Source organism: Anas acuta, chromosome 1 (assembly GCF_963932015.1).
Source record: "Anas acuta chromosome 1, bAnaAcu1.1, whole genome shotgun sequence".
Taxonomy (NCBI): domain Eukaryota; kingdom Metazoa; phylum Chordata; class Aves; order Anseriformes; family Anatidae; genus Anas; species Anas acuta.
The window spans coordinates 63985414-64011193 of NC_088979.1; the positions used below are offsets into that span (position 1 = coordinate 63985414).

At 37.3% G+C, this 25780-nt stretch overlaps 1 protein-coding gene and 1 long non-coding RNA gene across 2 annotated transcripts in view; one reads left to right on the forward strand and one right to left on the reverse strand.

Moving 5' to 3' along the window:
* LOC137855450 (pinopsin-like) overlaps window positions 1-25076 on the reverse strand; it is an 87806-nt gene extending 62730 nt beyond the window's left edge. The window contains exons 1-2 of the mRNA XM_068679590.1: window positions 24574-25076; window positions 18823-19576 (exon numbers count right to left, since the gene is read on the reverse strand). Coding sequence (XP_068535691.1) covers window positions 18823-19159 — 337 coding nt within the window. The 5' untranslated portion in view covers window positions 19160-19576; window positions 24574-25076. The remainder of the gene's footprint in view (window positions 1-18822; window positions 19577-24573) is intronic.
* Window positions 1412-7323, forward strand: LOC137855457 (uncharacterized). The gene is made up of 3 exons (XR_011095734.1): window positions 1412-1907; window positions 2587-2639; window positions 5498-7323. It is a non-coding gene; the product is annotated as an uncharacterized lncRNA (long non-coding RNA).
* Window positions 25077-25780: the final 704 nt, after the last annotated feature.

The window sequence follows — 25780 nt, forward strand, 5'->3', positions numbered from 1 at the left end:
ACAGAACTGAAAGATGACATACAAACCTACTGCAGATTGCATTACAAGAGCAAATAATTACTCAAAAATTAGCCAGAGAAATAAATGACTTTGAGATGAGCCGCATCTGAAGCATGAGCCTTTTCTACACAGCAATTAGTTGCAGTGAGTAGATTGTGAGAAATTAAATTTCAAGTCATAAACCAGGACAGGCATCCATTTATAGGACTACCATCTGGGATGTTATCTATTATTTACTTTTATTTAAAGATCTGTACGTTTCTTTCTGAAAACACAACAGAGAATTTGACACTAGGTGAAGGACGCAGTAAATACTATGCTCTGTTCCTGTGAGTCTCAGTTAAGAGCATTACATTTTCATATTAGCTTTTGCTATTTTATATTTCTCGCTGTGATGTAGTAATAAGAAACAGCATGCGTGCTGCCAATGATCTGCAGGTTATGAAAAAACAAGAATTCTAGAGATTCAGCCCATACTGGGTAATTGTTTTGACTACTGTCTTAGGTACATTTGCCCCTCTTGAAGCTCCTGATGGTCATAAACTCACACCATGATTAGGGTCCTGGAGTATCATCATTGCTTGACATGATATATATCCTGCATTGTATTCTGGTTAAGAATGACCAGTGAAAATGAAAAGAAACCACAGGTAAGCTTAGGCAGACTGAGCTTGTAGGTATACAGTAGCACCTTCGGGACATTAATGGATCAAAACTAGATGCAAGCTCTTACAAAAGGCAAAGATGTTTTTGTTGCACCAAATCTCTATGTGAACTGATTTCACCCACTCGTACTCCCTCACACTTTTCATTCACTCACACAAACTGACAAGTCCAAAGGTCTGTGTTCTAGTGGTCTGTCCAGGATCTCTTTCATGTAGCAGGGAGAACAAGGGGCTGTGACTGTTCATTCTTAAGGCATCTTTCTTATGGGCACCTCTTTGACCAAAAAATGATCAGGGGATAGAATTTTCGTATACCTTAGGAGTCCACTGTTATGAAGTGATCCATTGTTTGCTCTATTGAACCCTGACTACATTCACCTTCATATGTCTCAGACAAGGCTGTTGCTCCCTGTTTTCATTTCCTTGCTTAGAAAGTGTGTTTGCTAGAAATATACTTACCTGCACAAGCACCATCTCTTTCACAGTGAGCTAGCAGGGAGAGAAATGGCAGATATGGTATGCCATGATCTTCTCAATATGGTGTAGGGCCCTTTGCAATGAGTGGTTGTGCTATGGCTTTATCAGCACACGTTGGCTCCAGGTTTGCTGGAGTCAACCTGTGCTCGATTTTCCTGCTGGGAGCAGTGTTCTTCATTATCTGCACTGACTGTTATTTCAACACTTCTTCTGAGATATCTTCTGGTGTTTTACATTTCCTTGAGGATCACAGTCATACCAATCTCAGTAATTCACAACAAGCCTCTGCTGAGACCAGGCTGGGGTGAGACAGCTGGGAGGGTGGTGCAAACCTGAGTACCAGCAGCCCACCTATACTTACGACTTTGCCATACTGCTGCTGCTATGACCCAAAGTGTAATGGAGCCAGCTGAGTACCCCCAGGTGTACATCAGACCACCTGCCAGAGTCAGCCACCACTGTCCACGGACAGAACACCAGAAGGAAATCAAGGGGATAATAAGTGCCAGAGTTCCCACGTACTACTGTCCCTTCCCTCTAACCTCTCAGGTTTCAGCTGCTAAATCTCCTGCTCCATTAGCTGGAGAATATGATCAAATGCTCTATGACACCATGAGATGGAGATAAGTAAGACCTAGAAGTAGGAAAAAATTTTGTGATTAAATGCACCCCAAGTTGGGAATATTGGGGAATCTTGTGTTGAAGTATTATCCTGTTGGTGCTACCAGCTGACCTCCTTCATCACACTTACCCAAGGACTTAAAGGTAAACAACAAACAAGAGTGGTATAAATTATTCATTTTCAGATAATGGCTCTTAGTACCTCAATTTTAAGATTTCCAGTTTAATTCCAAGTTGCGTTACCAACTGGTATTAAATAAATATATTATTGAGTTATACAAAATTAGCTTGATCTGTGACTTGATGCTGTTTCTCAGGGAAACAACTTTCCTGAATTTAAATGAGAGTTTTTCTGTCAGTTGCCTATAGAAATAAAACACATGACATATTAAAATGAAACATAAAAAATATAAGCAACTTAAAAGAAAAGTTAGGACATTTCCAACATATTTTCACTTCAATATTTCCTTAGAAAACTTTCTGAAAAAATATCCAAATACTATCCCTCAGGGACTGTATAAATATAAGTTGTAGGTATAACTATGAAATATTATTTGTAGAGAGGTTTGGGGTCAATGAGAGGGGAAAGAGCAACAAACTCCCTTTCTAATGGTAGCTTAATCTTCAGGTAAAATTTTTTCAGCTCTGGGCCAAAGTACCTTGCGTAACAGCTGCTACAGAATCAGAGACTTCATGAGATTGCACATGGAGCAAGCTTTTCTATCACCCGTGTTTCCACCTTTTATATACTAGTTACATTAATACTGATAAGCAAAACTACTGATCTCTGTGTACCATTAAGATCAAAGTATTTCTTCCACAGAAATATAGTAATTTCCACTGCAGCAGTTGCATCCATCAAAGACTTTCTTACAGGTAAGGAAATAATATTATGATGATAAAAAGCAGAATATTCCTGAAGCTGAATCACTGGGCAGAAATGGGGAGAGGGCCAAGAGAGGTTCAACATTTGTTGACCTGAAAATTGGCCTCCCCAGAGCAGATGTGCTTTTCCAAAAACTCAGAAGTTATCGAGGCATATCATAAAGGGGGAAAAAAGAAGGGGGGCGGGGGGGAGGAGGAACAAAACTTATTTTATTTTATTGTGCTTTCTACCTCTGAGTGTTATAACATACCCTTCATTCTTATCATGAAGATAAGGAAAAAACTCTCTATCTCAAATATAATCTCCAGCAAGACTTTGCAAGTTTTATTTTATTTATTTATTTATTATTTTGTGTGAGTGTGTGTGTGTGTGAAACAAACAGCTCAACTAACAGAGCCTTCTATCAACTTCCACAGTTGCCAAGGCTGGTGGATAAGTGTATAATACAAGAATCATTTAGGTTGGAAAGAAACTCTAAGATTATTAAGTCCAACCATTAATATAGTACCAAAAGAAGAAAGGGGTTGTGAGTATGGATTTTCGCAAATTAAATTTTTAATCAAGTTTGGGTGTTGTTTTTTGTTGTTGTTTGTTTGTTTAATTGTTTTTCCTTTTCTGAGAAAAGTGAAGAGGAGCAAAACCAAACATTCAGAGAGAAGGCAAACAGGTCTGGAGTGTGGAAGACATAAGTGGCTGCTGTTTCTTGCCCTCTGGCTGCTAGTATATTATGTACTATTTCTCTTTCCCTCCAAAACAAAACAGATTATACTTGTTTTATGGGCCAAACTCTATCTGCTGACCAATTTTAGTAGAAGATCCCAAACATTTCCAGAGTCAAAAAGAAAAACTGATAAACACAGAAGACTTTCCAGAGCAAAGATAAATAGACTCAAACTGAACATTGGTCTTAGTGGACGGCTAACCAGTACTAGCCTGAGTAGTTTGAACTTTACAGTTCACCATCTATACTTTAGTGAATAAACAAATCACATTAAGACATTTTATAACTCACAGAAGCAGCTGAGAATGGAACGTGCTTCCAAAACATAATTGGCTGTAATTGGATATTCCTATTAATAATTTGTTATAAACATAGAATAAAACATTATTATATATATATAGATAAAATATTCTTGCATTTCCTGATTCTTATTCTAGTTGAATGCTCAAATATTTTAGTCATCAGACCACCATTTCCTTTGACTTTAAAATCATTAAAAGAACTTCTGCCGCTTTGAAATTGAGAAAATATTTCCCACAAGTGCTACACATTGGCAGTTGCAGCCAGTTTTTAAATGCTGCCTTTTTAGTCTTTCATAATACAGGCCAATTCAAATATCAACAATTCACTCTGAATATAAGTAAATAAACCAATAGTTATTTATTTAATACCTGCAATAATTTGTTTTCTTTTGCCTATATGACTTGCATTCATGAGTCCAATAGAGTAGGCAATCTTTCTCTTCCTTGAAGAATCTTCTTCCTGCTTATCTCTAATGGGAGTAACAGTTTAACTCTGATGGTGCTTGAAAGAAACCACTGCTGCATCCAAGCCCGCTGGGACAAATCTGACAGGAAACATTACTGGCCCTGTTTAGTAAACCTTTCCTGATCTTTTCTCAGCAAGCATTTTTCTGTTTCCTCCTTTGTATGATATGTCCTTCTTTTTGTCTTTGGTGATACCTTCAGTATAGAGAGTATGCATTAGTTTTAATAGAAAAGAATTACTTTTTTAAAAAAATTTATTTATTTCCTCTGTTACTGAATTTTTAAATGTGTGTATGTTGTACATTAATGGTGATCTTAATTCTGGGCAGTACTATGCTTTTGTGCTATTAACATGCCTGTCCATCGACCAAACAACAATTTATACCCAGTGGCTTAAATAGAATTCCCTTTTGCATCCCAATGATACCAGCAGTACAAAAACAAACAAGCAAACAACAACAAAAAACACCAATATTAATTTCAATCTCACTTTCCATATGTTATGCGGGATCCCTTTGATTCCGGAAAGCAGGGTGAGCATTTGCAAATTCAGCCTCCTAAACTGGCTGCCTCCATGTGAGTGTATTTATCCAGCTGCCTTTGGGAGTCAGACTAAAAACCGTTGTCAGCACTAGATGGAGCTCCTGTACAGCAACTTTTCAGGAAAAGTTTAGGGTGGCTTGTGTGCACGTGGGAAGCAGGGATGACTGTACAGTGCTGTCGTAGCACGGGGATGTTCTCAGGGCACTCAGGTACAAAGCAGCAGATCCACATCCCTGCCCAAGCTGCCCTGGAGGACTTCCACCATCTCCTGCCAGGGGTGCTCCTTTGCTTTCCAAACGGGAACACGCTGAAACATTCATTAATGCTAAGCATCTCCACAGATGTAACATGAAGTATGTAGACTTAGGGTTTGTGTATATACAGGATATAGCACTAAGTTAACTAAGAGGTGAAATTACAGTGTCTTATGCCAGTCAGGAAGCCGAGCTTTCACCAAAGCACACTCACCCAGTTTCCTTCACACAAACCTTTGCTTTTTCACTGAATGCACCCACTTATTTTTAGTTTCAAAGTTACATTTCTAGAAAATTTTAATGATTCTAAAATTTTTGTTTGTTTGTTTGATTGATCTTGTTTTGTTTTGGTCAGCTATCATTCCTAGAGATTGAACACCGTAAAAATATTTACTTCTCTGAGTTGTTTTCACAAAGTTTAGTGGTCAAATTGCTTTTTGCAATAACTAGTTATGAGCAAGTCAATAACTGGTGATATATTTGCCAATATGGATGCAGAGTGAAAATATGTAGACTAGGCTCTACACAGCTTTTAGCCAAGAGTTTCCTGTGGATTATTACAGGCCAACAACCTCATGTGCTACAGAGGTGGGAAATAAGGCTAGGGGAGAAGGCTGCTCCCATCTCTATCCAAGATGGCTTTGCTACCAGAAGGATGTGCAGTGAGTAGAAGCATTATTCTCCAGTCCTTAACCTACAGAAGGACCTCAGAAGAAGAAATCTTTTACTACATCCATTAAGAAGCGATTTGTAACTGATGCAGACAGAAACCCTTTCCAGCAGATTTAATCCAACCAACAAATCCATTCTGCAACACTGGATAGATTGGTAGACCTTACACTAGAGAATACAGTAGTGGACATACAGAGGAATAACAAGCTGGGACAAGCTGTCACAGCTATCTTGGTCAGAAGCCAAGCCTGAATAATTTATGAAAGATCCTTGACAGTGTCATGTAGTCAGGGTTGATACATTTGATAAAGCCTACTTGGATTTCCATAAAGCTTTGACTAGCCCAAAGGCTCTTAAGGATAGTAAGCTGCCTTGCAATAACAGATCCTCACAGGATAAATAATTGATTAGAGCCAGGAAATAAAGAACAGGAGAAAATAATTATATTTTTTTTTTCCAATGGAAAATGTTCAGCAGAAAAGTCCCCTATGGATCAGTGCAAGGCACTGTGTTATTCATCATATTAATAAATGATCTGAAAAAGATGGTCAAGAGTGAAGTTTGTTGATTATACTGTGCTGAATAACTCAAAATCAACAAAGCTGACTGTGAAGTACTGGAGAACAACCTCATGAAGCTGAGTCACTGAACAGATGAAGTGCTATACTGATGTAAACTGCCATATGTGGAGAAAAACTGTACTAGCTTTAAATACTCGGTGATTGTTTCTGACTGACTTACTGCTCTGGAAAGAGAGTTATGACTGAGAACTTTATGAAAACTACTTCTACTAAGCACCAATGCTCAGTGGCATTTAGAAAAATAAACGTCAGGGATTGATAGAAAAGGAAAATTGAGAAAAGAATAGAGAACATGAAAAGGTGGGTGGGGATTGATTATTTAGAGTTTCTCACAATATAAGAATTGGATTTTCAAATGAAATATCATGTTGCGGTCTCAGAATAAACAAACAGGAAAGGGCACTTTATTTTGCACAGTACATAGCTGGTGTGTGGAGCTCCTTGATGCATTATATCATGAATACCAAAATTTTGCAGGGTTCCAAAGAACACTCAGTCTGGGTGATAAATCCAGGAAGACTCAACAGTACCACCTCAGGCATGAGGTCCCTACACCACAAATCACAGGGTGCTGGGACTGTCTGCTGGCAAAATTGTCATTGGGTGCTGAAAGTTACTGTAACTTTAAGTTTAGAATTGTAGAAGTTTGGCTGAGCAACATTTTAAAATGGCAAATCATTAGCATGGATATAAACACTCCTTTGCAAGGTACTACTAGTATTTAGTAATTACATTAACAGGAAGAAATAATTACAGAATACTAAGGGACCACTAGTTGCTTGTTCTACTATTAATATTAATTTCCCAAAGGCTTGAGTGCCCCCAGCCCCAAAGAAGATATTAACACTTAGAAAGCTCCTCTCATCCTCAAATTCCTTGTTAAACAGCCATTGATGCACTGACCAATAGAGAAAAAAAAAGGCTATATGGAGGAAACCAGATGGTGGTATGTCTACTTTCTGCTTTTATCACAAAGAATATTAAGCCGTGGCTTTGTCTTGCCTCATAACCTGCTTTCTAACAATTAGAAAAAGCCCATTTAAATCCTGACTGGCATATTTATCTGGCAGCCTTTCATCTTATTCCTCTGTCTTTGCCTCTCATAAGGATTTTAGATAGAAATGCACTATCCATTTTAAGAAATATACCCAGTAAAACAATCCTCAACATCCTCATGTAACTGTTGCTGGACTGCAGTCCTCTTGTGCTGCCAGATGTTCTTTCCCTGAAAAGTCAGCAGACCAAAAAAGTAGCAAAAAAAAAACCATGGTTTTGATAAAATTAAGCACTTTTTGGACCTGTTACACAGACTTGTGTAGAGAAGAGCTGTTTTGTGCACTGGAAGTCGTGCACAGAATATATTCATAATACGCCTTCACATGTCATGTAGATACTCCATATTTCCATTAAGAGGCAGAGTTTGTAATTTGCCACCCTATTTCCTGCCCTGGTACTCTTTCTAATGAAATCCTATTGAGCATGCACCTAGGTAAAGGTGGATCAACCAAAGGGACCTTGATCAGTCTTCTGCTCACAGTGTAGTTTCCTCGACCCAGTATGCTTGGCCTCATTCTGCCTGCTGTGCAGTGCCCGTGCAGCTTGCATCAATTAATTAGGGTGATTAAATGTGTCAGTATAAAGAGGTCCCCTGGTAACTTCATAAACAGTCAGAGTGCAGAACAGAAATTACCCACAAACTGTAAATTTGGCAAATGATAATGTTGCAGTGTGCTTGCACATTTAAAAATTAAGTCTAAAGAAGACTCAATAATATCCAACCATTATGTGTTCTGAAATTTTTATAAGTGCAAATTGAAAGGGATTACCTCTGTTTTTGTAAAATTCATACCATTTCTTAGCTCAAAGCAAATCTTGCCAGATGTTAGCATGCAATTTCAGTACTATCTCGGAGTATTAGGCTTGGATAACATTTAGAAATTTATCAGTCAAAATGAAACTTATATGAATTAATTGTTTTGAATCTTAGAAATTATTAGAGTCCTAATCTAAACAAAGTTATATGTGGATGTAATGTTTAGAGATGATCAGACAATTTCTTATGAAAAATTTACACAATCAACTCAGGGTGGTTTGTTTGTTTGTTTGTTTTTCCTTTTTCTTAGTCATGTGGTCTTGAATAGATTTTGATCTAACAAACCTCTATGAAGATAATTCAATTAAACTGATTTCTGCCCATTGACTCATTTGAAGACTGCCCATTTGATCTTTTCTTCCATTAGAAAGTTATCCATTATTTCTGCTCTGGACAGCATTACTGAAACCAATAGAAAAAAAAAAATAATAATAGGAAAAAAAAAGAAGACAGAAAATACAATAAAAATAAACTACACTAGAAAATTAACAGGTGGTGAACAGAAAAAACAAACAAACAAACAAACAAAAAAACCTATGGAATATATGTAAATTAACATCTTACCCCAGCGATTTATTAGTCTTTTGCATTGTAGCTGCTATACTTTCACGATGAAAACCAAAAGCTTGTAACTAACTGGTCATAGGCTGATACTTCCAATGTACTGGCGGCAGTACATGAAATGGGCTTAAGAAACTAAAAGCAGAAGAAATAATGTAATTTTGTCACATTTGTGGAAAAGTCATTAGCTGAAATTGCCCACTGAAATTTAGCCTGAGGCTGATAGCTGGCATGAGAAACCTTCAGCTGAAGCATGTGAAGTTTTTCAGTGGTATAACACAGCAGTTTAAAGATGCTGCCCAGGAGAGTCAGGCACCCACTCTGAACCTAAGGCTTCACTCTTGTATAGGGGAACACCCTCTCATCTGTGCTAAGCCAGCACAGAACAGGGAGGGAGAGAGGTTCCAAACCACTCAGGAGTCAAAGCACAGGGAGACTCCATAGCTTGAAGAACTGGCTGAGGGGTGACCTCAGCACTCTCTGCAATGTCCTGAGGAAGGGAAGAACAGAGGGAGGTGCCAGTCTCTTCTCCCTGGGCACAAGTGTCAGGACATGTGGGAATGGCACAAAGCTGTGTCAAGTGAGGTTCAGACTGGGCATTAGGAAAGATTTGTCTATTATGAGTTTGATCAAACACTGGAACAGGCTTGCTACAGAGATGTTTGAAGCTCCATGCCTGTCAGTTCAATAGGCACTTGGATCACGCCTATTGATAATATGCTTTAATTTTTGTCTAGCCCTGAAATGGTCAGGCAGTTGGACTTGTTGATCTTTATATGTCCTTTCCAACTGAACTATTCTGTTCCACTACATTCTGTTCTAACAATAACAGTGAGCTAAGGTAGTGGCTGCTACCTGGAGTGATGCTCCCTTACATTTGTTGTTTGCAAATCTCAAGCATTCATCCTGCCAGTATCAATTATGGAAAAATTTACAGCAGCCAGAGGACATTTTGACTTAGTAGTCTGGGGAAAAATAATATTAAAAAACAAAACCAAAAAACACCTTCCAGCAATATGAGACATTTGGTTCATTTAAGTAGTGAGTCATTTTAGCTGTGAAATCACCAGAAACAATAAGTGGTCTGTAAATCAATAGAGGCTGTAGTTTATTATCTTATTAGACATTTACTGAATATCTGTTTTCAGAAACATCCTTGCAGATATTGTTGATCCCTAGAAAAATGCAAATCTGAACAGGACAGCTCCTGCTTTCAAAAAACCCTTTTTTTTTTTTTTTTTTTCCCCATATCAGCACAATCTTTTCACAAACTACCACAAATTATTTTTTCATCTTAATAGATATTCTTAATCACAAAAGTGGCAGACACTAATAGAAAAAAAAAAAAAAAAAAAAAGGTGATTACTTTAAAGTAAAGTATTGGCCACAGCTGAGAAAAATGGAAAAAAAATGAAATTGCTAGTTATTATTTATTACTATGTCATTATTTGGAACTATGCCAACAAATGGTTATCAGTTGTTTTATTACTGAAAAGCCAGTAGTTACCAATTCCAGAACTAGAATGGAAGATGTAGCATTCTGCTTAAATGCTTTCTAAAAGAAATGGTCATAGAAAATATATGTCATCTGTTGAGAAAAAGCCACTAGCTCTATAACTTGGATTTAAAAATCTGGAGATAATATCCTCTCTCTGGTAGATTGCAGGACTACAAGGGAAGTTCAAGTTTTAACAAAAAATTTTGAATGTAGGTCTGGCAGCATGCAGATGGTCTTAAGGGTTACCAAGATTATTAAATACATAGTTAAATAAAGTATGATTCAACAGTCTGTCACAAGCAAAGTCCAGCGTTCTCCAATGTAGTTTTGTTCTGAGTGAACACTGTCTATTTACCGGGCTCAAGCTTATTTCATTTTACCTACTGAGGGACAAGAAAACCAGATACATTTTAATAACATATTTCTTCACATGGATGTGGCCTGACTACAGACACAGTTAGTTTCTGTTTTTTTCTTGCAGTGATAGAAATATAACAGCAGGCACGGCATGGTCTGGGTTAATGCTGTGACATAGGATTAGGGAACAGGGTCTGCAAATGCACATGATTAAACCTATCTAACAGAAATGCTCTTCCATCATTTCTAACACAGCTTACAGCCCTGACCTTTTAGACTCATTTCATCATCAGAATCATTTTGCAAGGTCTGATTTATTTTTTTTATTTTTTTATTTTTTCAATTTAAGCCCTTTCCAGGTCTCTATGTAAAGTGATTTTATTTTGTATCTTGTCTTGCAAAAATTTCTTAATATTCTGTAATATATGATTATTATGTAGAGCCATGTACCAGAACTAAAAATATGCAACTGAACCACAGGTATGGTTGCTTGATAAGGAAGTCTTAAACATAGGCAGATATTTGAAGTCACTTGCACACACACAGAAACAGACTTTGGGCATGGGCAGAATGTTTCTTCCAGAACAGAAATTGGCATCATATGGACAACTGATAACTATGTGTACAAGCTACCAAGGAAGTTATCAATTGCCCTACAGAATTCTGCTATTTTTCTGTCCCTCCTCCCAGGGACACACACAAACTCTTGTCCACCCTTCATTGTTGAAATACCTGCATGGTTTTTGTTGTCTATTTTTTGGTCAGACATTAGGTGAATAGCCTGTAGATTATCACACAACAAAACATAGCAGTGGAAAATATTAGCTGTGGCAGTTAAGGGAGAGCATGATGACTCAATCTACGCGTGCCTGCTGGTGCATGTTGAAGGGCCACTAGGGATCAGTGACCTGTTCAGAGCACACTTCGGCTCCTGTTTGAGCCACGTGCTTGTATTTGCTCTGTGCTGAAGGCTGAAAGGGAGAGAGGGAGGGAAAAGAAAGGATTCTGATGCACATCAAGCTCCTACTGCAGGCAGGTGTTGAGCTGGTGCAGAGCTGGGGCTGCCCAGTCCAAGGGAAGGAGAAGGAAACATTCCTGGTATTACAGACACTTTTTATGCATGTGATGGTGTCTTCTTTAATTGGTTCTCTACAATTTTTGCTGGGTCTGACTCTCTGCTTCAAGTTCTCAAATTGCATTAAAAATAAATAAATAATAAATAATAAATAAAAAATAAAATAAAAATTAAAAAAAAAAATAAAACAATACAAATTATCTGTAGGCAGAGCAGACAGCATGTTCCCTGCATGATGAATGTGTGGCCAAATTCTGAAAGGAGATTTGGGCACCTCTTCATATAAATATGACAAATGTTTTCCAAATATTCACTCTTGGGCAACTAGTGATTTCAACATGGATGGTGTTTAATGCCCAGAGAAACTAGAAATAAACTAGGAAATAAGCTCAACATTCAGGAAAAGAACACTGAACTGAGAAGGGAATTATAAAAAAAGTAAGAAAATGGCATAAAGCCATAAGAAACAATAAGCACTTTAGTGGTAAGGGTCATTTCATGGCTGCAGGGAGGTACAGAGCAAATATCCACCTCTGATCTTGTGATCCTTGGCTCCTTTCAAAGCTAGTGGAGACAGAGTCACTTCTAAGACACAGCTTATATCACCCTAAGGACCATATCTGAAGTATGTCAGACAATTTGTATGCTGACTGTGCAAATTTTTTTTATTATTTCTTATGAAAGAAGACTGAGTGATTGGGAAATATTTGTTTTCAGTTAGATGATTCCCATCCATCTCTAAGGTCTTCGGCATTTCGTGTTTCCATGTAAATATGTCTCTTAGAATTGTATTTATTAATATGTAGTTACCTCATTTATTAATTATTTAAATAAAAAGATTGACAGCGTAACTTCAGTTTCTGAGAGAGGGGACGCCAAAGAGGAATTCAGATTACATATCTCCTGAATAAGTACTTTTGTGTTTCCTTTTACTATACAGCCTAATGAATATCAGGTGCCTGAAATTATGCAGAAAAGTTCCTAACCAACCATCAGGTGTAATATTATACTAAAATCAGTAAAACTCCCTAAGTAATGATATTATTTGTCCTTTTTTTTTTTTTTTTTTTTAGATAAAGGAACTGTAAGCACATTTTATGCCTTCCAGTTTGTTAGGCAAACTTTTCTTAGCCCGTCTCTTTGAAACAGCAAAAAATTTCTGATATCGAACAACTACCTAGAAAAGTTTGCATAGGTCCTGTTGATTACAAGCACAACAAAGTCTACTCATTTAAAATACAGAACTTTTTTGAGTTCTGATGGAGAACTAAGTTTCCTTAAACATTACTGATAAGTGGTGTTTCCTGACAATTTTATTTATAGGAATACTACTTTAAATCCCATCCTAAGCCCACTTGGAAAAAGAGCTATCCACATTCATGAGTCAAGTAAGGAGCTGCTAAGAGTATTTCACACTGGGACATGGGAACTTACTCTATAAGGGCTCAGACAACTTCAGTCTTGAGCTCTTGCAGAATCAAGTCAAGGAAGATTATGTTTTCACCCCTGGGAAAACAAACAAGCAAACAAACAAAAACATCATATTCATTCTCACAGAAAAGCCATTCACTTCACTTGGGATCTCAATTTCTCAATTGCATCTCATGAGCTGAAAGCTTACAATGTATTACATGTTTATACTCAAAGTACCTTAGTTTAGTGAAGTGTGTTTAAGACACAGCATATAAAATCAAGGCAACAGATTAAGAAGAAAATTATTTGTTTAAGGTCACAGGGAAACTGAACTTTAAAACAAAACCATGAGCAGCTCAGTTTCTCATTTAATGTATTCTCTGGCAGCTTACAGGGGAATAAATCAATAACTGCTTTAATGTGATTGAATAGATTGTTTGCTTACATAGTTGGGTAGTATGGGTTTTCTGAAAAGACTTAAAGCCCTCATTTAGATAGGACTTTGGTTCATCAGTGGTCATAAAGATATATACACACACTCTACTTAAGTTAGAACAAGTTTAAGAGTGGAGCCCTCTCTTGCACACAGGACAAGGACATGTTACCGCATGGAAGATGTGACCTCAAACCACACGGCTTTTAATTACCACAAAGGCTGGGGAAGAAAGAAAACAATCAGCAGACACCTTCAAACATGAACAAAGAGCTCAAAAGTAACAAACAAACAAACAAAAATTTTTAGAGAAGTACTTCAAAACTGTACAGCCTCAGAATCTAATGTTGGACTCCCTGGGCTGGAGAAGGCATCATCTGTCCTACATTAATTAATCTACTTAATATTTAATCCTGATATGGCATAACATAGCAATTTTGAAAATGAACTTCAGAAGTTATCCACACCGAAAAACTGCCTGCCCTACAACTTTGGAAAGTCTACATTAGTGCAAATATATTGGAAAAAGATGAAATGTTTCTTAAAGTTTTCATCTGTCCAGAGATCTGAAGTGTATAATAGGGCGTTAGAGAGAGTATGTGTGAGGTGGTCAAAGTTATATGACAAACAATTTTAGGATGCAATATCAGTTTGTGCATATATGGTCTCTTTGTGAGTGTTTTACTAAATATTGTGTTTTTCCTAAATTAAAATCTAATGCCTAATCTTTCAATGATATATTTAACAGTTTTTATTTCAGCCTGCTTGCAAAGTTTACTCAGTTCATTTGGGAAAAATGTGTCCGTCCTGTCCTTGTGTCCCCTGCAAACATGAATGTTTGCTTAAATGTATAACCATGAGCCTGTCAAACTGTGGCTAAGTGGTGGGTAACAGGAGTAAATTTAGCAAATACATCCATTTCCCCAATTCTGTGACGTGCAGTTTCCACTGCAGTGACCTAGTTGATGGAGCTGCAAACAGGCACAAGCACCAGGGGAAAGCCATTTACGACAGAAACAGCCCACATTGTTCCTTCCCTAACTCCATCCTTTATGCTCTTCATATGAAGTCCCAACAGCTCTTATGCTGTTATAGCAAGTCTCATGATATTTACTGTTCTCCTTAAAATCCACATTACATGCTCATTGATCAGCATCTGCACTGTCCATTATTTTCTAAACCATCTGCTTTCAGAGAATGATTTGAAATCATAAAATAGAGGCGTGGAAAACAGCAAGCAAATAAATAAAACACCTACACCTTCTCTATATTTTTTCCATTGTGCTCATAGGAACCTCCTGCTACTGGGTTTTGGTTCATGATTTTTAAGTGCCTGGGGTAGGCAATGAATTACCCAGTAAACACCATGCAGCTCAATTCCACAGTAAGCAACATTAATGTCCATTGCTCTGTTGATTTTGCCAGGAAGAGAATTGGGCCCACTTTCTGGATCACTTCCCAGGGAAATAGTTATGTGATTTTAAAAGAGAAAAGGCACTTCAAACAAAATGAGTGATCTATGGCTATGCATTTGCATTTGAAACAAACTCATCTTCCTACATTCACTGGCTGTTTTCTAAGTATCCTCCAGGCTATGGACCTGGGTGATAAGACGTTCACTCTCAACTGAATTTTAGACAGGAAGAAGGTGTTTTTCATAGCATCAAAAAACAATGTGTAAGGGAGCAAAACAGCTATGAAAAAATCAGTCCTTTGCAGAAACCCTTTAAAAGTCAAATTACTTTTTAAAATGTTCTTACATTTTGAAGTTGGCGTAGGTGTGTTTTACATATCATCAAATATTTGCCAAGTCATAAAGCTTAGTTACCCACTACAGACTCCTTTATGGTTTAGGAAAAGATTAAAGGTTGTAGGTTTATCATCATCAACAGCATTACTATGTGTTTTAGAAAAAAAAAATAAAAAATGGTACATACCTTCATTTGTTACTGGAGAGTTAAATTCTACTGAAGCCAGTGAACTTACTGTAACATAATTTGAAATTCTGGTTCTATAATGAAGTTTTTTATCCTAGTAGGACAGACTTCTGTCCTGTGAGGTGAATAAGTAAATAAATAAATATTTTAAAGGGTTTACTCTTACGGAGCTTGATGTCAAACTTCAGTTCTTAATTAGCTTTCCTACAACACATCTTTCTTATGGATCATGAGCATTAGGGCAATTCCTCTTAGCTTTGGCAAGCCAAAATCAGACTCAAGGCACAAAGGAGTGTAAGGGATTGCAGAAAAAATGTAAACAAAACAAATAAACCCTCTCCTCCCAGTCTATATAGTTTTGTCTTTTATTTGCTCATATATTTTCCTTTTATATTGTAGCCTTTTATATCGTAGCCATTATTTTGTAGACCTTGTAGTTCTTGCAATTATGTTTATAAATCTAATCCACTTTGCCACTCACAAGGCATTCATAGCAGTTAGGAGGAAGGCTGTGATCTAAGCTAGTCGACAAAAGTGTCAAAAAACTCTCTTGCTGACAAATAACTTTCTAACTTTCTTTTCTTCAGTAATTTTCTTTTCTTTGGTAACTACAAGGTATCAATCAGTGAGATCTTAATCAACCACTTTACCATATAGAATATACTTTTTCTCCTCTAGAGCTCCTGAATCAGTTTTGTAAATTGTATACAGTTTTTCTAAAGTCTATGGAAGACAAAGAAAAAAAAAATCTACAATGAATGAGATGTTGTTCTCACCACCCCACCCCCTTATCAATAATATCTCAAAGTCTGTAAAAAAAATTAACCATTTCATTCAACATGTCCCTGTTCAGTCTATGATGCTCAATGCACACATGGAATGCAACAAAAATCACACACCTGGGAATTTTGTTTTCAAGTGTTGTAAAGAACTGAAATGCTGCCTACTTACTCTATACCTATGTTTTTCTTTAACACATTTTGGATTATATCATTTTAAGAAAGCAGATGAACAATGGTATTTAACTGCAGATGGAGACATCTAAATGTTAAGCCACTTGCTACTATTCTATGCTTTTACTCATGTTTACTCATTTTATTTTCCAGTGAACATTTTTAGTTACAGTTTTGCAGGCAAACTTCTTCAGTATACCCTTTATACACAGTAGTAAAAGTAAAAGAATAATATTAACAAATATTGTGAGTGTAGCAAGACTTTCCAAATGGAATTGCGAAAGAATGTTTTTAACACTCTTAGGAAAAGTTTCCATGTGCACAGTTCAATCCTTGCCAGTGGTCAAGCTGTCCCAGCCACCCAGGACACACTGTTGATAGTAGAGCCAGTCAGGGAAGCTAAAGTCAACTTTAGCATTCTGGGCTTTATGTTTTTGTCTGCTTGCTTGTTCTTTGATGATCTAACCAATTTTAGGAACTGTACTGGAACCTCTTGCATGGGCACAAGTGTCACTGAAGAATGGAAGCCTGCTGTCCTGCCATCCACCTGATTTATACAGTAGACCTGAAGAACCATTCCACAAGCAAGTCACCTCATGAGAAGCTGACCCATTTGCTGTTTTAATTCCACAGTAACTGGAGAAGTAGCACACAGGTATTCTGACAGAAGCCAACAAGCTCAAAAGTCACCATCAACATATTTTTTTTCCTCATCCCTTAAACACATAACATTTTTTCTCCTCCCTTAAACACATACCTTTTTTCTCCTCTCTTCAAATAAAATCTTTGCATCCCATTCCTTAATAATAAAAAAAAAAAAAAAAAAAAAACAAAGATAAATCAAAGGATGGAGAAAATCCAGTCCTACCTGTTTTCTCCCTGAGAAGACTAGTGACTGAATTATTCATCTCTGTTATGAAGTTAATGTTATGAAGACACAGTAGCAGAGGCCTGGTGAATGTATTCAAAACCCTGTGCATCTTATGTGAATACATTTCTTCAAAGCTGCAGTGAGAAAGCTGTATGCTAAAGCTTCAGACAACATGGACCAATGGACTATCTCATCGCATTAATGACTCACAAAAATGGAAAGGAAACACGGAAGGAAAAGATATGCTTTTCTGATCTGCACAAATTTATAAATAAATAAATAAATAGATAGATAAACCATCCCCCCCCCAAAGGAAAAAAAAAAAAAAAGGTGTTGTTGATAATGGGGTCTGTTTTTGGATTACCAAAGCCTATGCTTTTATATCATACAACACTGCTAACTCCTGAGAGGTCGCTTTGGACACAGCAGCAGCTTCCCAGAGGAAGCTGCTAGGCTGAGATAACTGTCAATAGTGCAGCACAAGTTTGAGGAAAGGAAGGGCACCAGAGGAAAGCACATTGTTAGAAATAGCAAGAGTTTGTAAGTCAGTCAGAAAACGTGTGTTTGGATTCACAGCCTGATTCTACTTCAAAGGCTGTGGGAGTGCTGCTCAGGATAAAGCACTGGTATGAGATGCACCTCAACCTCGGACGGGGAGAAGAAAATAGGATGTGCTCAGACCTGCCCTGGTGGCCTGGAGGCCACAAAAGCAAGAACACAGAACAAAAGGAACTGGGTCCCCCAGTCTAGGTGAGCATAGGATCATGTTGTACCCACAGGACAGTTTATGTCTTGCCTTGGCAAATCTTTTTTGAATATAGGAATAAATGCACAAAGGCTCACTGCTTGGCAATGTAATTATAAAAGTGATGGATCAACTTGAAGGGACAAAATCTGCCCTCTGACTGTGCTTTTTCCTTCTGTTTTATCTTTTTTTTATTTTTTTTTTTTAAATAATTAACACGATTATTTTTAGTTAAAATTTAAATCTAACACTACAAAAGCTTGTTGCAGGAAAAGTTTTATCTGGACAGAAGACGAATACAGAGAGACTGTTTAACTTTGACTTTGATGAACGCTTTGAGTATATCTGACATCTATTCCTGTAAGTTAATTTGTTATTGAATGTGCATCATGTAATTTTAAAATAAAGATTTTGCTTTGGGGAAGAACAGAAAACATCTAATGATGAAAACTGTCATTATCTGGGACAAAAGGGAATTCATGTTATAGATCAATAGATAATTGCAAATGGCAAATGGAGTATTTTCATGAGGCTTTGTTTGTGATGGAAGCAGCACTGAAAGAACTGTTTACTGATGGCACAGATTTTTCTGAAAAAGAGGGAACTACCATGTATGTTCATTCACTTAGTCAAACTCCTTCTTCTAGTATGTTGCCTCTTTCTAGATGACATTTGCATCTATTAAAAATAAGGTATTTCAAAAATAGGATACGTTAAGGAATATTTATCAGCTCTCTTCTATGTTTCATAAAGCCTGCAGTTAAATGTTTTAAGCCATGAATTTCTCTTGGTTTACCATAGCAAGGGAACCAAAGCATCCTTCTATTTACCTTACACCATGAGACAACTAACTCATTGATTGGCTTCATGCACCTGTGTTGAAAAGAATAGGATAAGAGAATTATCAATGAACTCTTACCAAAGCAGGAATTGACAAATCCATACCACCTGCAACCATGCTCCCCTCCAATCCATTTGCCATGGATGTTAGATGCAAAACTGAGGGTAGTGCCTGAGATGCACACTAACATGTCACTGATACTGATATTCAGGAGGAGCATGTTGACTGGGTTACGGAGGGTTTTAAACTTGCAGAAGAGGATGAGGACAATCAAGTTATTCAAGAAACCAAAAAACAAGATAAATCCAAGAAAAACAGCCACTATTGTGTGCCCATTTCGTGAGAGTCCAGCCCTAGGCTCTACAGGATCTGCAGGAGCATCAAAGCTCAGGTTGTATGTCCAAGTGTGGTTCATTTCGGACTTTGCCACAGGTAAATGAGAGTAGAGACACCAGGTGCCCTGTGCTGAAGTCCTCTGGCAGTTTCACAGAAGTGTCCCTCCATTACAGGTCAAATCATTTCTTGCAAATTTTTCTCAGTTGAGATATCTCTTAGATGGTTACTCAGGCATGAAATATTGTATTGTAGCACAGGAATATTTTTCTACTCTTCAGTGGTCAGTTCTGCTTGGGACTTCAGGGCAGAAAAACCAAGCAATCACCTCAAATTCATCTTCTGTTTAAACCCAGGATCATGTTAGATGATCTTTTTTGAGAGTCAGACTGGAAGCTGTCTTAAAAAGGTGCTTCCACATGGTCTCTTCTCTCAGAGCAAATGGGCAGCCCTCCTACCAATGAGTAGCTACTGTTTTTCCTTCTGCTAACCCATCTTTCTGAAAAAGAAAAGAGAAGAAAACAAATGGTAAAGACAAAACCACCATTTCCATATGAAGACCAAACAATACATACATGTATGTACAGTTTCTCCTCTTTGAACTGTATCAAATATTTCTGTCTTTTCTCTGATTTTCAACAACAGCAACAAAATCAGTTTGTGGAAATTTCCTTTGCTATTCAAAACAGTTTTTTCTTAGCTCTCTGTTTAGCGTGGAAAAGGTTATTTTCACCTTTCCAGTAAAGTTCCTCAGAAGAGAAAATGCATGTAAGATTGATCTTTCACATCAGCTTTCCAGAGGAAAAGCTGTATCATCTTCTACATCAAGGCAATCCACCAAGCTTTAGTCTTGGCTAGAGTTTAATTGTAACCAAAATTTTAGGAGGAGAATTTATTTCTTTACCCAGAAAGAATAATTTCAAGCTCAGTCCCTGAAGCTCCCATGTGCTTACAAAGGTTGGCGAAGCTCTGATATCAATGTCACTTCTCCTACATTTACCAGTGGACAGGTGTTCACCTTCATTATTTATAAAGTAGACAAACATCCAGAGCTTCGCATATCTCTCCTACCACAGACATGAATTTGTATAGACTCACACAGTGAATACAATGTGTGTGTGTATTTTGTGAGGCAACAGCAGCATGCTTAATGTGTAACCGTTTTGCCTGCAACCATGCAGAAAGCTGGCTAATTCTGCACCAATGTTTCTATAAAAAAAAATAATAATAATAATAATGCAGATAGATATATGTAAGAATTTCCACTCCTCACCGCACACACACACAAAAGCAACCAACCAACCAAACAAGCAAACAAAACAAAATGAAACAAACAAGCAACAACAACAAAAAACAAAACAAAACAAAACAAAACAAAAAAAAAAAAAAAAAAAAACAATACCTATAGCTTGCTGAACTTAAAAATATGAAAACATATGTATGAAAACATTTCTTTCAGGAGACATGTCCTCCTGGAACAACTACAGAGAGTTCAAAATGCAGCATCTGTTGCACTACTCCTAACTACTGCTTTTTGCAAATTGATTAGTAAAAAAAATAATAAAATGTGTTAGCCAGTTGGAAAGATGAGAGTTCATCAGAGTGTACTGAAGCTGTAGAGGGTGTGTTTTTTTTTTCTTCTATCAAAGTTGTTTGTCATGGTAAATGTTTATTGCAAGTATTTCTTATTAATATTTCCCTGCTTTCACAAAGTCGCTATGATAAACATGTCTCATTATTGCAGTGATTTTGAACTATAATATATGCAGTCTGTCTTAACTTTGTGTTGTGATAAATAAATGATGAAAAGATTACATACACTTTGCAGACCTTCCACTGTTTGGTCATTTAGAACATGAACAGCTGATGTTTTCTGCTTACTCCCTCTACCTCCATTTAAGAGGCACATGGTAATTTAAACTGGTAAGGGTCTCAAGGAGCAAATCGAAGAGGGAAAACATTTGAAATCCTCTTTCTACCATTTTGAAAAAAATAAATAAATAAAAGATAGCTGTCACAATTCTGGTTGCAGGCAGAAGGAAACTATTTGAGACTAACTGAGAATATGTTTTAATTTTACTCACAAATGTGTTTAAAGGAACAGAGTTAAAGTTTAGTAGAACAAAACAGAAATAAAAGAACAACTCATTAAAACAATGATGTTGAGTGCTTCTCAGACTAATGGCACAACTGAAAAGAGAGACAGCTGTGTGCGTGTGTGTGCATAGGAACAAAGCTTTGTGGCTCTGTGTGGAAGGAGAGTTTCAGAAGGAAAAATTCACAGGAAAATAAGAATATATAGAGAAATGAACTGAAAAAGTTATCAGTTGTAGTTGTGTTTTTTTTTGGTTTGTTTTGTTTGTTTGGTTGGTTGTTTTTGTTTCATAATTCTGCTTATGCTCTATTTTATACAAAATTAATCTATTATGTTCCCATTACTTCCAAGACAGTTTTGTCGAATCTGTTTGCACATGACTGTTTATTGAGGATGCAACTAGATCAGTCCTATCTGCTCCCCCCAGACCATATTGCAGAATCTGGCTTCAAAATTTGGAGAGACTTAAGTCTGATTTACACACAGATTAATTTGCACAGATGCAACTCCTCCCCCTTCCCCCTTCCCAAACTGAATGGGTTACACCTAGATAATCTGTAGCAAAGATTACTGCATACCATCATAAATGCTTCTATGTGGGAATTAAGTTCACCAGAATAATCACAGGCCAAGGGTTTGGACTGTCACAGGATAATATTATCATTAAAGCACCATAGCATTGGAGTTAGACAAAGCCAAAGGTTATAATCTCTTTAGGAAATGTAACTTTATAAATGCATCTCTATGAACATCAAAATATAAGTAATAAAAATATATTTTTTCATACAGTTATTAAATATGTGTATATATATGCATTTAAAAAGAAATATTAAACATTCTTATTTATAGAAATCATAAAAGGACATTTGCTCACTGGGTGGCATTCACCTGATTATAATTCAACAGTCCCATACCACATGTGCAGGCAAAACCCAGGTTCCTCTTCTGTCATCTGTACTGATTATCAGGGACTGTAGTAATAGGACAAGGGGTAATGGCTTAAAACTAAAAGAGGGGAGATTTAAATTAGTTGTTAGGAAGAAATTCTTCACTTAGAGGGTGGTGGGGCACAGGTTTCCAAGAGAAGCTGTGGATACCCCATCGCTGGAGGTGTTCAAGGCCTGGTTGGATGGGGCTTTGGGCAACCTGTTCTGGTAGGAGGTGTCCCTGCCTGTGGCAGGGGGTTGGAACTGGGTGGAATTTTGTATTTCAATAAAGATTCCAAACTCACATCCATTTACCTTGAAAGAAGTGGTCTAATACTTCCTCAATGTTAGCATCTAACTGAATAATACACGTTATTCCGGAAAAACAGCTGAAGATGTGTGCTTGAGGTTTCACTTGTTTTCTGTTTCCTCCAAATACTTTGCTTTGGTAGAGGCTACTTTTTATTATCCCACTTTACTGATGACCCATTGTACACGCCATTGTCCAAGCTCTACCTCCTGAACACTCCCAGTTTCTCAAAATCTGAGGACCATGCAGGACTGAACCCTTTCTAATTCTGCCAATTCTACTTCTCAAAAAAGAAAAACAAACAAACAAAAATAATAATAATAAAAAACAGCTTACAATTGTATTTGAAACACACAAATGAATATCCAGTTTGTTCCCTTGAATTAGTTTAAGTTTATATGGAATGGAAAACATGACCAAAGTGATACAAAACATATGGCCAGGTGGAACAGGCCAAAAGTTCATTTAATGTCACCAGTTGTTAAAAGCTTCATCTGGTAACTGATTTTGACATTAGTAATCTAAGCATACAGCAAAACAGACATCCAGTACTGCTTGCACTTTTCTCTGAAGCAGTCTGTTGGGAGAAAAAAAAAAAAAAAAAAAAGGAAAGGTTTCAAAAGATGTTATATCAGCTTCTGAAAATACAGGCACTGATACTGAGAGTGCAAGGCTTCTTTTTGCACTTGCCAATACACATTAGTTTGAGCAGTATCTTGCAACAGTGAAGCTGTTTTTTCTTCTCTCATTTTGACCCCAAATAAGAACTAAATTATGAATGTAGAGGACATACCAGGTTTAAGGGTTTGAGATTTTTTTTTTTTTCCAAATGAACTCATTCTTTATTTCTGATTGGCAGATTATCGTCTTCCCTTGCAAAGGCAACATGTCAAAAATGATGCTTAGTTCACTTTAAATATTAACACCAAATAAAAATTCATAAAATAAAATCAAACTTCAAAATCATTTTGTTTTAAAAAAAAACTTACATTACTCTCTTACATTATACGTATGTTATTCTCTTATATAGGGAAGATTAAAAAAACACTTATATTTACATATTCACACAGCCCTATTCAGCCCATTACTGAGTAAATATTAAAATCAAATTTAAAAGAGATTTTCATTCATTTATGAACTTACCTTTCTACTCAAAAGTTATAATTTAAAAATATTCATATTTCAAAGACAATCCCATTTGAAATTTTATGGCGGGAGTATAAATTACATGACCTTACGCCTAACTTATGGATATGTAGTGTTTTGTCTAATTAAGGGGAGAGAGAAAAATAATGTTATATTTTTGAGTTTGTGAGCACTAAACCTTGTCTTCCCAGTGCACAACTCTGTGTTTAATGACAAGCATCCACAACCAGACAAAGTACCTCAGATAACTTTTTTTCAAAGGAAGTTGAAAGAAGATAAACTATGTGGGACTTCACAACACTGAGAACAAAACCCTCATCTGTTCTGGACTATTTTTTCCATACCCTAAGTAACACTGCAACACATGTAAGTCTTCAGAAATAATAAAGAGAGGAGCCTATTGTCCAGAAGTTTAGATAACTCCCAGCTCCCCAAACTTGCCGTCTGTGGCAGAACCTCTTGCATACAGACTTACAAACATACTTTTAGGAAAGTACAGTTCACGAAAGGCACATGAAAACAAAACCAATAGCATGCATGCTATGAGATCCATGACTTTTGAAAATCACACTGTTCACTCAAGGGAAAATGCTAATGGTGTAGGAAAACAGTGTAAAAAAGAAAAGAAAAAGTGGAAAAAAAAAAAAGAGAAAAAAAGAAAAAAAGAACAAAAAAAAAACAACCATGGCTTCTGAAGTTCAAGGTACTTTTAGTTAGCACTTTAAAAGTTAAAGCAGCCCCTCTGATGTGCAAAAAATTTCTCACACAGAAATCCCCCAACAAATGATCTGTGCCGAGGTGATGGGAAGTGTCTGCTCTTCAGAGCCTCAACCCGCAGCAGAGCAGCGAGCGCCTTCTCCGCACACTAGCTTTTGGGCACTGCCCCAACAAATGCCAAATCCTCTTCAACCAAACCACCCAACTGCCTGGAGCTCGAGTTATGATTTCTCCTGCCGTTTGCAAACTTTTTACACTTGTCTCGGGGGGAGATGACATAGAAAAGTGGAGGGTAAACTCACCTGCATCTAGCATCCAGAGCAACCGATGGAGGAAAAAATCAAAATATTTCTAAATAATAACAATAATTAAAAAAAAAAAAAACAAAAAACTAAGTCTTCGGAAAAGGCGTCCTGAGCAGGGATGTGCAGGAGGATGATGATGCCCGGCAGCAGCACGGCGGCTCACTTTCCGCGGGATGGATGCGGGGGGCTCGCTCCTCCCTCTCCCTTCTCCTCTCCACCCGGGCAGGCTGCGAAGACATCCAACTTCAGGGTGTCGGGGGAGAATAAATGCATCGAGAATAATAGGAGTAATAATAATAAAAATGAAGAAAAAGCCGAGGCACCGAGCGCCCCGCTCCCGCCTGCTGGCTGACCCAGACACGGGGCGGTGCTGCAGCCCGGGCCGCCCACACCCGGGCCGGGGGGGATCAGAGAGGGCAGTGGGGGGCACTCAGAACCCTGCATTTTGGGAGCACCCCCGCATGGCTGACCCCTGCCTGTTGCAGGGCTGCTCCCCCGCCGCACGCCCCCCGGGCTCTGCCGGGGCATCTCTGCTCGCCCAGCACTGCTGCAGAAGAAGGTTGGGCTATATGCTCTATGCACTCTTACTGCTGTGAAAATCTTTTTTTTTTTTTTTTTTAATTTATTTTTAAGTAACCACGTATAGCTATCTGTTCAGCAGCGGATCAGTGATGCATTTAGTTTTTTTTAATATTGTCAAAGATGTAACAGATGTGTCTTGGGTGTAATTTGTCACCCAATAGTCACCTGCTTTGATTATGTTTTCCACATGTATCTTTTGTATTCTTGGCATTTGCAGCTCAAACAGGCACTAGTGCTTGCTGAAATCTGTGCTTTCAGAAATACATCTATCACAGAAATAGCATATGGCTTGAAAACTATATAATGCTGTGTCTTTCTGTTACTACTACTATCTACTACTACTCCTACTGCTTTGCTCTTTCTATAGAAGGGAAAAAAAAAAAAAAGCCATTGGGGAATGAATCATTGGGTAAAAATAATAAAAGAAAAATATTCTGGAGAGTGCCTTGCTCTGCTGAACATCTCTTAGCTCTGGTTCCTACTGAACTACTAAAAAGTGTCTTTTAAATCTACAGAGCTCATTTAAAGCCTGCAAAGTGAACATGATAGCCAAACTATTACACCTCGGCTAGATTTAACCTTTTATCTAATCACATTTGTCAGCTTTTTCACCTTCTCTGGC